The 14,246-nt window shown below is 44.1% G+C and overlaps 1 protein-coding gene across 9 annotated transcripts in view; it reads left to right on the forward strand.

Moving 5' to 3' along the window:
• Window positions 1–1,226: 1,226 nt before the first annotated feature.
• Window positions 1,227–14,246, forward strand: part of EFHC2 (EF-hand domain containing 2) — a 61,350-nt gene continuing 48,330 nt past the window's right edge. For 2 of the 9 annotated variants that reach the window (XM_083847476.1, XM_083847478.1), the window contains exons 1-3: window positions 1,270–1,378; window positions 8,291–8,475; window positions 12,697–12,847. In XM_083847476.1, the coding sequence (XP_083703602.1) occupies window positions 8,344–8,475; window positions 12,697–12,847 (283 nt within the window). In that variant the 5' untranslated portion in view covers window positions 1,270–1,378; window positions 8,291–8,343. Of the gene's footprint in view, window positions 1,379–1,414; window positions 1,752–1,772; window positions 6,730–7,145; window positions 8,001–8,286; window positions 8,476–12,696; window positions 12,848–14,246 lie in introns of those variants that run through there. The other 7 variants (XM_083847472.1, XM_083847473.1, XM_083847474.1 and 4 more) reach the window with 7 other exon arrangements.

Genomic DNA, 14,246 nt, shown 5'->3' on the forward strand with positions numbered 1-14,246 from the left:
ACTTTCTGAAGATCCTCACTAATGAAAGCTGTGAAAATCTAAAGGTACGTTTTACGAGTACACTGCTGTCTCCTGTGCAATGTTTGTCAGATACACCAATATAGAGGGAACCACAGGCGATGCTGAAGAGCTGAAGTACAGCAAAGTCTTGCATGCCTGGCAATAAACTTCCAGAATTTGCACAGCTTTCTTTCCCTCCTTCCCTTCCCCATTTCAAACTTCTGGAAACAATTAAAAATGAAGGATTTGTGTTGAAATTAAGAGTTTTTGAAACCAGAACGTTTTGACAAAATAAAACTGACAGCAAATGCCACAAGAGCGTTCTACGGGAGCTGTGCGGGGAATGCCTCCTGGTTTCATTTAGACCGAAAACATCGCCCATGCTGCTCCACGAGCCTGTTTCAGGGAGGAGAAACAATGTGCTGTGGGAATTTCATGGTCTGATGCATCACGGAGTATGAAATATGGCAGGGGAGATCCACTCCATCCACGAGAATAAGGACGTTAAGCCGCTGAAGTACAGCTCCTCTGAGACAGTACAAGAGCCGCGACAGAATTTGACAGAATTTAAATATTTGGGTTTCGGCTAACTACTTTATCCATTTATTTATTTTATTAGAAACAGCTCCAATTAAAAAAAAATACGCTCGTGAAGAGCTCTGTACAAAATGGAGGAGCACCACGTAGGATGCTGGGCTCTGGAGACGACCTGGGAGGCATCCTGCCTTGTTAACCAGGAAAATGTTAGCTGCATTAATGAAAGGAACAACCCTTCCTAGTAAGCTCTCCATGAGAAACTCTCACTGCATTTGCTGTTTGAAATTTAAATCGTGGCGTTACCGCCACCCACTACATGAAATGAGTGCGAGTGAAACGAGGGCTCCTTTTATTTTCCAATTAAAATACCTTTTAAACGTTTACCTCGCGGCAGCGAGGTGTGTAACCCAACACTAGGTCACTAGTTTCACGCTCCCGCTGGGTTAGCATGAAAAAAAAAAACACACAAAAAGACGTAAAACCTCCCCAAACACGCTTCCCCCAAGCCCACCGGGGCCCCCAATTCAGACATGATGTGGAAGAAGTTGCCCCCCCCCCCCCACTCCCCTGAGGCCTTGCTGCACTCGGCTCTTTCCGTCATCGCTCGGCTCTTTCCGGCACCGCTCGGCCCTTGGCAGCGCCGCTCGGCTCTTTCCGGAACCCCTGTCAGCGCCGCTCGGCTCTTTCCGGAGCCGCTCGGCCCTTCCCGGCGCCTCTCGGCCCCACGTGACGCCCCCGGCCGGTCTCCAGGCAACGGCGCCCGCCGCGGAGGGGCCGGGCGGGCCGGGCCATGGCGCCGCCGCCGCAGCCGCTGCCGCCGGGGCTGTCCCTCGGCCGCACCGTGAGTGAGGGGGCCCCGCTGTAACTATTAAATTAAAAGCGGGGATGCCTCGCCAGCAGGCCGGGAGGAGGGACCTGGCAGCCGCCCTAGGGCGGGTTGGGTCTCTCGCAGGGCGAAATGGGGAGGGGCGAGTGCGCTCCGGGTGAACCGCGACGGTTTTATAGGGGGGAGAGGCAGGGCGAGGGCTGTTAAGTACTCGGGGAAGAGGGAGAATATACAAAAAAAGCATTTTTATCGTCAGCTACCGTAGCTAACAAAAGCCAAGCCTCTTCAAGCTCGTTCAGCAGTGATAATTTTCTGCATACGAACAAAATACCGTGTCGTGACATGGTGCGGGAGATAAGGAAGGGTTTGGGAAACCCTGAGGAGGCAGGTAAAACTGTGGGGACTTCGTTAATAACCCTAAAGCGTCTGGAGGGGAATATTGTATTCGTGCTGGGGACAAGCCGTGGCCGTCAGAGCCCTGGTTTCTGCAGCCTGACTGCTCCCGAGTCTGGTCTAGCCCGTGAGGTGATAACCTCAGATGATAACGTAGTTTGGGCAGGGCTTCCACATCATTTATCAAGCTGCCTGCACCGGTGCCAGTGATACCACAACCATCGGTACCCCTGCAAGGTGAGGCTTCTCCCTGCTATCTCCTGGGAGCCTGCTCCGAGCAGTAAGTCAGCCTGCGTGAAGTGCAGTCCGGTGGAAAGCCTCTGGGAGCTCCCTCCAAAGAACAAGGACTGGTGCAGGCAAGTGTAGCTGCCCAGGTGGTCGTACAGGGAGGGTGAAATTGTGCAGAAATACCTGGACTCCCCAGCCTTGTTTGGTGTGTCGGCATTGTGTGGGCTCATGCCAACGCAGGACCTCTTGCAGGAGGAGCCCGGCATACGGCACTGAAGATGTTTCAGGCAACTTCTTCCCTGTGAACAGCAGGCTGGGTGCTGATGTTTTAGAAGGGCAAAAAGAAAAGTGTGGTGCTGAATGCTCAGTCTGTCTTGCTAAATTCAAATTTGTCCTGTAAGGAGTTGGTTGTGTATATACCACTCCACGTAGCTGCCGAGCGAGCACATCAGCAGCATTGAAATAGGTGTGCACCATTCCTGTCTGCGAGGTGGAAATAGAGTAACTCAGCTCAGGGTTATGCAGGACTTTATTGTTCTCCAGATTTCATTTAACTTAATTGAGGGAGATTATTGTTTTTTGGAGTATGATGGAGCTGTCTCCAGAGCCCCACAGCAGCAGTGAAGAGGCTTTGTGATAGAGACATGATGTCTCCTGTCTCAGAGATAAGGCACAGTGCTTGGGTACACAAGTTTACACAAGCTGGAGAAGAGCTACATATAGACAGCATTGAACACCCCCTGCTGAAATACATACAGTGTGTAATTAGGTGTAATTTAATTTTCGTACAAATGAGAGGCTAAGAGGAATATTTTAAAGGGAAAGAAAAGGTTTGGCTATTGTACACGGAAAAGAAAGCAAGTATTTTCATGCTAGGGCTCTGAGCATTGCCATCAGTGTATCTTATCTTACAGAAACAACAGTAGCAAAGCGTTTCCTAAAGAAGGACGAGCAGGGGATGGGGGACTGCTGTTCCTGTCAGTCCTTCAGTTATAGTTACAGGTATTAATCCCACTCCTGCTTTTAGCACTGCTCAAGCTACTGCTGCAATCCTCTCTTCTCAGCCCCTAATGCTACCTGCTGCGTACAGAGGCCATGGAAGGCAATGGCAAAGGTGTGCTTATCCATTTCATCTGGCTTGCATGTGTCTAACAAGGAGGCTGAGCTGACTGCAGCAAATCAGGGCTTTGAGGTGGTTAGGAACACGGAGCCAAACTCCCTGGATTGATTGCCCTTGGCAAGTGGGAATAAGACATTCTTTCACAGCGCTTAGAGCCTCCTATCTAAGAGTCAGTGGCCCTTGCATTACGCTCCGTTATGTTTATTATTACATATTGACAGCTCTACCAAGAGTGTTTGCTTCCTCTCCAGCCTACAAATGGAAAAGCTTCACCTCAAGCTGAGCGCATCTTGCCCTTGCTGCTGAAGGCAACGAGCTATGAGGCCAGGCAGCTCACAGCTGCCCCTGGTGCTGGTGCTGTGAAGGGCAGCAACCCCCATCTGGTTTCCACTTTTTGTTTTTCGCCGTAAATGTGAGTGGTGCCTCTTTCCAATTCAGCAGCTTCCCCAAGACCGCTGCTGCTGCGGTTCTGTTTAAGTGTGACAAAGTCTAACTGCTCGGGCATCAGCTAATTGGAGTCGAGGGTAGTACAGCAAGGTGACAGACACTTTCAAAATAGCTGGAGTGGTTCCTACGGTAACGTAACACGATGTTTCCTCTGTGCTAAACGAAGAGCAGGGATGAAAGTGACAGGCCTAGCACAGCAATGCCATGTTTGATGGTTGGTTTGATGGGGGGGGAGAAGAGCGATTGCTAGCAGAAGGCATCAGAAGCATAAAATACTTACAGTCCACAAAAAGAGGAAAAGGAACTGTGCCCATTTTTTCAGATCTCTTTGGAATCAAAACCACCATAGTTGGATACAGGCATGGCCACCCATCAGTTAACCACCTTCACCTCTTTAAATTCCTGTTCGTTGAACAGAAGCCCCCGGATAAGCTGCGATGAGCATTTAAGAGCCGAAGGCAGACCTAGGGACTGTACCTTCCCTTCCACCTGCAGAGCCAAACTGATACTGAAGTGATGCGATGGCGAGATTTCCAGCTTTGTCCGTAGAAGTCACATATATGTCGCCCGTTTGTCAGGAGAGAAAATCACACATCTTGATACGTGATAAGAAAAGGAGCCAGTGCGTTCAGAGCCTGGGCTGTGGTAGGAACGGCACCACGATGCAATAGTGCTGCTGCTGCTTTTGTTAGTGTTAACGATGTGCCTCCGGTTGTGAAAGGCAGCTGTCCCTTCTGGTGTCAGGCTGCTCTTCGTGCCTTGCATCAGCAGCTAACGGAGAGGGCTATATATTCCTAGGGGTCGGGTTAGCCGGGTTCTCACTGCCTGGCGTGTTTTTGTGCCTGAGGTTGGAGATCCCCCTCGGAGAGAGGATTCTTTCCGACAGTTCTGCGTGGTATTTCTTGGAGACTCAGACAATGAGTTTATAGATCTTGGGGGGGAAAGTCTGTACTTGAGAGTATCAGTTTCTGCTGCAAACTCTAGTGGCGCAGCACAAATTCCTCCTCTCGTTTATTGCAGCAGCTTGGAATCACCCTCAGCTGTGCTACTGTTGCTGTCTCTGGGTTTCCTGCCTTAACTACTTTCTGCTGCTGCTCTGTAATCATCGGTGCCAAAACGGGGCATTAGTTTTTCTTGACAGACAGCTTTCCAATCTCTGTCTCTTCACAGCCCCCGTCCCAAACCTTCCTGCAGCTTCCCATCAGGGTTGTGTTTTCGCCTCTGTCCTTTATATCTACCTGTCGTCTCCGGGCTGTACCAGCTCCGACAGTAAGAGCAAGCTCCTTGTTCTGCTCCAGGCTGCTGATGTTGGTGCATCTTGTCCTGAGGTGTGTTAGAGGGGCACCACAGCTGCTGGGGACAGTGTCTTAAGGCAGTCCCCCTCTAATGATACTGCTTACCTCTAAGCATACTGAAACCTCTACAGCCAGCTGGGGGTGAAACACGACTGGAAAATCAGTGACTGAATATGGCTTTCCTCTAGGAACTGAGTGCTAGCTTTGTGAGAGATGCTACTCGTAAATATTGTGGGAACTTCTGCTACCTGTCTCGGCTCTGTCTGCTGGCGACCTGTGCTTTCCACAGGGAAGGAGGCCGCATGAATTTCACCGGCACAGTTTGCAGCGTTTGCACACATTTCCATAGTGCAGCTGAAGCAACCAGGACACTGTCAGCAGTCCTGGGTAGTTCAGAAGTGTCACGGTTCATCCCGACACAGGATTTGAGCTGGACCTCCACGGTGTGGCTGTTGTTCTCAAGGTGGTCGTGAAAAATGGGTATGGGGAAGAGCAGCAGAGCGCTGGCAGTGGCTTCAGCCCTAACTCCCTGTGGGACTTGGTTAACAAGCCGTGGCCCCCGAGACAGTGGCTGTGGTGAGAAATTTCCAGTTGTGTTTGGTTCAGCTGAGACGTGCAGCTCCCTGATGAGATCGCTGTGACTCTGTACTGGAGCAAGATGCAGAGAGCACGAGGCAGTGCTCCCCGGGGACTGCAGTGGCTGAGCTCGCAAAGCCAAAAGCTGCAGTCAGAGAATCCTGACCTTTGCATTCGTCACTGTTTGGTGTATCCCCAATATTTATTTCAGGCTCACCGCGCAGAAGATGGCCAGCTTTGTTCAGCAGGTCTACAGCCTGCGTTCGCACAGCAGACGCAGTAAAGCTCTTTCCCTGCACTGTCACAGATTTCTTTTAGAAGTCGTTTAGTATTGCTGTGGATGTAATGTGATGGTCTGTCACTGATTAAGGCCGGGTGAGGTCTGAGCTCATTAGCTGAAATTTCCAAAATGTCATTTTTCTCTTTTGTGATCTTCAATTATAATTATGTTTTTGCATAAAAGAAATAACTCGTTCAGATTTTTGGAAGAGATTGTTTTGCATATAGATTTAGGTGATGTTCCCAGAGAAGGGGTTTTTATAAGTAGTTCTGGGATTAATGATCGAAAATGATCTTTCTGTCAAACCCTAAAAAGTTAGAAGAACTCCACAAAAGGTTCTTAATAGGATTGCAGCTGTTGGGCCACTTATTTTTCACATGAAATTGTGAACTGTGTTGTGATTTCATCGCTAAGTTCTGGAAAATTTCCAGCAGGAGCAAATCTGGATTTCTTTGACAAACGCTTTACCACACTGTAACTCACCAAAACTCAGTAATGGATGAACAGAAAATGCCTCTAGAAGATGCTTTGAGGACATGAAGTTATCCTGCGGAAAGCTCTGTCACCCTCGCTCACTGTACTTTGATAACTGTGCCTTTCTCCCTAACTCATGCTTAGGTAGTAGGGGGAATATAATTAAATACTTGCTGTGCCAAAACGTGGATCTGCTGTACAGAGCCTTCAGTGTAAACCAGATGTTTCTGCCTACAGATTTCCCTTTTAAAACCCAGCCTGACTCTAGCTATTCCACATTTGGCCTAATACATGCAGAAAGCTCCCTCCCATTCTGACTTTTCCCCAGCTCTTTATCAAATTACTGAGGATCAAAATTAATAAAATAAAAAAAAAAAAAAAGGAACACAATGAGAGCAGTGTAGGAGTGTCCAGAAGAGAAGGAGAAACCCATCCCAACTGCAAATGTTTTGCAGAGCCGGTGCCAGACCCAGCCGGTGCCTGTCTGGGCAAGTGGGCACCTGTGTTGGGGTCTTCAGGGATGGGTGGGACGATCACCTCCTAATGCCTAAAGGTCAGTGCTTACGCTGTGCATGGAAGCATGAAATTTTATATCACAGCTCAAAAAATGTGCTGACGTTACATATTTTGTTTTTGGGCGTTATTCCTGCAAATACGCAGCTCCTCTTTTAATCTTGTTAAATTCTTGGCTTGAGGGATGCTGCGTGGCAGGGGAGCCCACGAGCTGACTGTTTGTTACACAAACAAGTATTTCCTTGCATCGATTTTCTCTTTTATTTGGTTACCCTTATTCTTGAGTTATAAAAATGATGTGGTTCAGGAGTTCTTGTTTTGAAGGGTGCTGGCTAGCCCAGCCTTCGTCAACCTAAGCAAGGTATGACCATTGATTATTATGGCATTAAAAATAAGCAGTTTTAAAAATAATGTTATGTGGTCTTTTGCATGCCACTCTCCTTGCATTTTAAGCAGAAATTAAACTAAGGTAGGGGTTGAGCTGTTGGTCAAAGGGCAGCTCTCCTGCCTGTACCATTGGATGTAGAGCTCTGCAGGGTGGGCAAACAGCTGAGGTTTTAACCTGCAGTGTGCAGCAGTTTGTATATACGAGCAGTGAGTGTTATGAGCCATGAGGCTGGGTAGCTGCCTTTCGATTTCCTCACTCTTTTTCGTATCGGCAGAATAAAATAAATACTTTGGTCCCTTTCAGATTTTGCTGCTTCACTGCTTGCACCTTTCCCACAGCATTGCTGTACTGAGTGTGTGTCATGTTATCTTGGAGGACTTCAATGTTGCCACAATGAAAAGTGGTGATTTAACCCTTTGTTGTTTCTCTTGGCCAATTTTTGATTCACTTAGTATTTTCTAAGTGAATAGCATCGTTGAATTTTTGATTCAACTTGGTGTTGTCTACGCCTTTTTTGGGAGTACCAGTTTAAATGTGTGTGCTTTAATTAGCATTGCTCAGTCTTCCAAATACAGCAGGAGAGGCAATTGTGTCCCTCTGCAGCGTTACCAACACACCTGCTGTGGTGCTGCTCTGAAAATCCTGCTGTCCAGCCTTTGCACCTCCCCAGGGCCTGCTCCATGCTCGCCCGTGGCATCAGTTCTAGTATTCACTAGCATTTATTTTGCCCTCTGCTTTGCGAATGTAAGTAAGATATTTGATGTAGGTAATGAGAGCAGGCTGCTCTCGGGGTACTCCTGAACCTTTCAGTTTTTCTTCCGGAGGTCTGTAGAAGAGGCTTTTCCCCTCTGCCTTTTGCAGAAGATCTTGTGGGTGACTTGCTTCCTTCCACGACGTGCCTCAGTCCTTATTACTGGGAACAGGTAGGGTAAAACAGCCAATATCATCCTGTTTCTCAGCTTGGATGCATTACTGGAATCTTTCTGGTTTGATCTATAAGATGAGCCAGCAAATTGACCACTGAAATGTATCACTTCGCTTGCAGCATTCCAGTTGGTACAGGTTTTTAGACTCTATTGAAAGTAATTGTAGAGAAACTTTTACGTGATTAATCCCCCTTTGTGTAGCTAGATAACTCTTTAACTCTTACGGATTTAAAAACAAACCCCCATATGTTGTTTTCTCTCTTTTCTTCCAAACTTTTGACAGTTAGGGAAGGAAAGGTTCCACAAGTCACAGCACTGGGGTTTCTGCAATAATGTTGCTATGCTGGTCGGAGAAGATAAACCTGGAATAGGAGGAGAACCGTTACCGGGACAGAAGCTGAAACCTAAACACAGCGTGTTTCCTGCAGGGATGGGAAGTGATGCTCCTGCTTGGGTAGCATTTGACAAGCAGGTATGTACGTACAAATCTGTATCTGCATTTAGAAAAGTGAAATTCAGTCAATCTTGAGAAGGTTACTTGAGAAGATTACTTTGTGTGTCCAAAAAAGCTCCTAGATAAAGAGTGGTAATTACTATTTTTCTGTAATAATGGTATATTGAGCAATTAATGTAGACATGCATCATGCCTAATAGCAACAAACACAAAACATTTCTGTATTGGTGCACATCTCCTACAGGAGATAGTAAAAGTAAGGGGGTGGTTATTTTTTATTTTTTTTGTGCATGTGTAAATGGTGACAGCAAGTAATTAATTGGCAACCTTGTTAAGAACGAATATGCTCCTTTGCCAGTTCTTTTCTTTGCTTTTCAAATGGCCAAACAAGGAAATGTGTAGCTACAAGAGTGTAAGGTGGGCCCCAATCCAGGAGGAAATTTGCATGGGCACACGGGAACCACTAACCACAGTGCAGTGCTGTAGGCTCAGAACTCACTTATCCAGTCATGTTTGCTTGCTCAAAGTCCTGTTGACTTTTGTGTGAACTGTTCACATGTAGGGATGTAGGTAGATTGTGTCTGTTATAGGCACAGAAATTTAAAATTAATATATATGTGTTTTTATTTTGTAGGTGTGTAGTGACACCTTTGAAGTTAGAGAGTTATCAAATAACTGTGATCTAGGATGATATGAATTTCATAGCATGCTGTCATTACTTTCCATTTTTAAATTTACATTAAATGCTACTTGGTGATGGTTTATTTCTAAAGCAAAAAGCCTACAATCAGAGAAGGAAAAAGATACAGAAAAAGAAATCATTCAGCAGGTTGCAGAAATGTTGTATGACAAAATGATTAAGGTATTTAAATATTGTGAAGAATGACTAATCATAATTTTTGCTTTAAAATGAAAGTTACGCAGGTAATTTCAGTACAGTTATGCATTTGCCTCCTTGGCAGACCAGAACTACTACAAGAGAATGTAAGACTTGATACAGATGCACATGATTTTGGTTAGCATTGTCTCTGAAGGGCCTAGTAGTGCTCACCAATTTTTCACCAATGTGCTGAAATATAAATTTGTATAATGTGCCAAAGTGTTAAGGCCTCAGCCAGTCCTGCACATGCTTTATTTGCACCCTTCTTTCAATGGGGAGGTGCGCACTGGCTTCCTGGGGACATACGCAGTAAGGGTTTGCAGGGTTTAGACCCAAGTTTATGACATGAAGGAGGGGACCTGCCTCTGAACATCAGGCACTGAACTTGGCCGGTGAGATGAGCTAGCTGGCCTTCCTGCTCTCCTCGTCTAGTCACTGTATTCCTTCATCCACAGGGCAATCGATACAGGGCAGGAGTTCACAGGTTTGGAATTGGCTCCTGGAGGGCTCATGCCTTTGTATTAATTGCAGACAGTTAAAGGGTACTACCCAACTAATTTAGCCTCCCCTGGTAAGAGCCTTGAATGCAGCTATGCCTGCCAGTGCTGCAGTTTGTGACTCAGCAAAGTGGGCCCCATGAAACATAGTTTGAACAGATGTTTATCTTTTTAAATATAGTCTGCTTTCTTACCCACTTTTCTTTGGTTTCGAGCTTTCAGCAATGCCAGTTTGTTGGAGGAAGGACAGGCGTAATGCTTCTTATTAAGTGGGTTATGAAATAGTTTTTGCAACTTCATATGCCTAATAGGAAGCAGGTGTAAATTTAATTTCTTCTGTGATTAAGTACACACACAAGGCCTCCTGGGTTTGAAAAGATGTTTATAATTTGACTACCACAGGTGCTAGGGAAACCTTTTGCCAACTTTACAATATGCCACAGAGTTTATTCAATATTTGTTACTTTTTATTTTCATGCCCAACTTCAAGTTTTTTAAAAAGTGGGCACTTTGTACACAGCAATATACTACAGATGACACACGAGTTAGGAAGTGTTGAACTTTGACTCTTTCTAAAATTAACTTTGCTTTAAAAAGAAAAATAAGTTGTCATCTTTTATGCTCCTTCCTTCACCCCTTTACCCTTCCTGAATTATCTGTTTCGATCTACAAAATCACAGTTGGCTGCTGAATGTATTTCAGTTGTACACTAGCATGTTCATAATGAAGGGTATAAAGAGAATAAAGTTTAAATGCAAAATAGTTTGTACAGACTCATCCAATGAAGTAAACCACGATACAAGTATATGGTCAGTGAAAGGAATAAATATTGTGTATTTAGGACCTGACTGTGTTGGGAGAGGTGTGCAAACAGACCCTTTCACTTGGCTAGTGTCATGAGACAGGAAAGACCAGTAGCAGAACTAAAAAGAATTAATAATCAAATAGTTGAACAATGTTTGTCAAACATTTGTAGTGGGACTGTCAGAATGGGGAGAAGAGGGTACGTGTGTCCTGTGGTTGCATGGCTTAGCAGCAGCTGGGCAAGGGGTGAAATTCAGCTTCACTGTTAGTTGAGCCCCAGGTTGCTCAGACTAGGATACAGTGGTTCCACCAGACATATTTCATAACTTCTAAGTCCCCTGGAGTATTCAAGAGATTTACACAGGCCTCCTGGTCCTTCTGGGGTATCAGCTGGGCGCCAGGTAAGACAGCTTGGTCACCACCGATGGCATTATACACTTATGTTTAGACAAGCAGAAGGAAGAAGAGATGTTAAAGGATGATGGAGTTGTTTGCGTTGCCTTCGTTGTATGTCAGTTTTTTGATTTGACATACATTGTTTTATCCAAAATTTTCATCTTTGATACATGAAATGGTGAAATCCACAGTTAAAAATTACTTGTGGCCAGAATGAATTTTATTTTAAACCATTTTGTCTGTAGGTTGTTCAGAAACATGCATGTTTTACTACTTATACAAACAATAATCGGTAGCGTCTAGGTTCTTTTGTATGATCACAATCAATCAGATGTAAAAATTAAGGATTATGTAATTTGATTTTAATTTATATTTTATTTCCCTAATGGTGGACAGGGAGAGTGCCCCATTGAGAGGTCTGGCTGGAACACAGGGTGGCTGCTGTTCTTGTGTGCTCTTGAGCAAGTCACGAGCTCTGTCTCCCTAGAAAAAGAGGTTGTGTTTCTCTATTCGGGCATTCTGAAATGTCTACCATTAGTATTTATGGAAGTACTTTGAGATTCTCAAAAACATGTGCTAAAGAAATACAGACTGATCTTTTCTGTGTCATGTAGGGATCTTGGATGGCTCACTAGGTTTCTAGTGTTTTCAAGCCCAGGTCTGCCAGATGCTCATTGAAACAGGGAGCAGCTAAGTTGTCTTTTTTTCAAATGCTTCATTTTGTCTAATGAATCAAGAATAAAGGTTGTTGAATTTATTAATCATTACAAAAGTGAAGTATGAATTAGCACTGACTTGACCCAAATGTTCTGATGGGGGTGCTGCTGGTGGAAACCTAGTTTTTATTAATACTGTGTCATGTATCCTTACCACAGCAAGCATCTTGGTAGATAATGCACAAATATATACTTCTTACACCTTCCCTTAAGCTTGGTCTTGGTGATTGAAGACCATAAACGATACCAAGAAGTACAAAACTTGTGTAATGGTTTGTGCAGTTTGATCTAGGCTCTGCAGATATTAAGGCCACTCGAATAAACCACTGAGCACCTCATCTATGGAGGTTTTTTTCTTGCATTATTGTCATTGCTAGAGACCATGAAGGCTGAATTGCAGAACCAGGTAAATTTTGAAATGCCAGTATTGCACAGCTCTAAGTGACTCCTGAAAAAATATCATTTCTTTCTCGTAGTCTTCCATACCATTTATTAGACAGCTTGCAGGATCTGCTTAAAAAGAACTCTTCTTTCCACTTACCTCAATGGTAAAGCCATTACTGTCAGATGTGCTTTATTTTCCAGCAATTCATTGAATAGAAGTCTAAAATTTTCTTCATGACCTAGGTAGCTCATTGTACTATCGAAAGTGCTTTGTTCAGAAGATTTTCCAAGCAGCCTGCTGATAGTTTTATATTTGATTTATTTCTTTACTGTAGAGTTTTATCTCTGCTTAGATGTTGTGATAATAAAAATGCCAAGCAAAGAATTTTAAATTTATGTGATTTTATGTCGATTTCCATTCTTACATTTCTGAAAAATAAATCTACCTCCCGAAATCCATACATTTAGTTAGCTTATAATCTACACAAGTTTATTTTATTGATGCATTTTGCAAAAGCATTGAAGATTTTGCTGCTTTATATGTATTTATTGTTTTTAATAGGTATTGTCTTTTGATGCCTATGTAGAAGAAGAAGTGCCTGACAAAAATCAAGAGCTATATAGAATAAGACACTGTAAAATATACTTCTACCTTGAAGATGATACAATTCAAGTGATTGAACCCCAAGTGAAAAATAGTGGCATAATGCAAGGTATTTATTTTTAATATCACCCTTTTTTTTCCCCTTTATATCTTAAGCACAGTCTCGGTCCCTTTTAAGGATATATAACATGAGTTCTTATACTTAAAATGGGCAGTAACATGAATGGCTATAATTATCTTTTCTTGTTACGGATCACAATGTGAACTTTTTTATTGCCTTAGATTTTGAAGAAGTTGGTTTTATAAGGCAGAATCCCCTCCTACACACGCATACATTTTTTTCTCTAATGCAGCAGTTAGAAGTCAAATGATAGTTGGTCTTTTGTTGATGTAGTGTCACTTCTGCAAAAGTGATTTTTGTTCTAGATTTCCATTCCTGAGCCTGGATCCTCCCATCCTGGCACTGATAATAAGTTCTCTAGCTGTATCTTTGTAATTGGTCATTAGATGCTGCAGGTTTCTCTGCATTTACTGAAAGAGAGCACCTTTTGTGCCTGTGGCTGTTGGTTATGATTAAAACGCCCTTGGCTCAGTAATTTTTCCTTGACACCTCTAAGTTAAGACTCTGCCTTGCTTCAGAGTCGTATCACTGCACTTGAGCCAGCCTGAGGACTTTTGGAGAAAGGTTTAATAAGCTGATTTACTGGAGTATTAATGAAGTTGGTTTACATTAAGAAAATGTGAGCTGGCGGTCAACATCCTGTTGCAGAAGAGGAGCACAGCTGCTGCTTCTTGGTGTTTATGGGTCACTGCCAGAACTAAAAAGTTTTGCAAGGGATGTAGTCCAGATAAGCAGGATGTCTTTGGGATGAGTATCTTGGGATGACTGCGCCTCCCAATCCCAAAAGATATTTTGTACATTCTGGTGGATCGTTGCAAAGCAATTAAAAAAAAATTAACCTTTTAACTGCCATATTCTTTTCCAAGGTGATCAGGTATGATCAATAAATACACGTATCTACAGTGTAGGACAATATTTGCAAGTGTTATGCTCATCATCACAGGTACATCTGGGATAAAATTGCCTGGGAATCTTATCATCTTAAACTAGTACTTCAAACCTGGCTTTTCCTCTGTTGATTAGTTCTTCTTGCCAGAAATCTTGCTGGCTGTTCAGTAGAAACTGACTGTGGGTTCAGAGGAACCTTGTCTCCTACTCTTACCCCTACCTGGGCGAGTGCTTTTTCATGACCCAAAGAAAAGCACATTGGATCTCTTCACCTGGGAATTTACTTACCCCCCCCTGCAGCCATCTGTGTGAGGCTGGAGGCATCCTCAGATGTAGGTTTTCCTTGATTTGTGTCGTGGGAGTGTCTGTTTCTGGATTATGTGGCTTAGAACAAATGATCATCAGCAAAGGAAGCACAGTTAACCTAAGAGGCAGAGGTGACGTCTTTGAGAGGGAAGGTGGAAGCCAGGTTCATTAAAACAGGAAAGCAAATTCAAAG

The sequence above is a fragment of the Anser anser genome (genome assembly GCF_964211835.1).
Source record: "Anser anser genome assembly, chromosome: 1".
NCBI classification, from domain to species: domain Eukaryota; kingdom Metazoa; phylum Chordata; class Aves; order Anseriformes; family Anatidae; genus Anser; species Anser anser.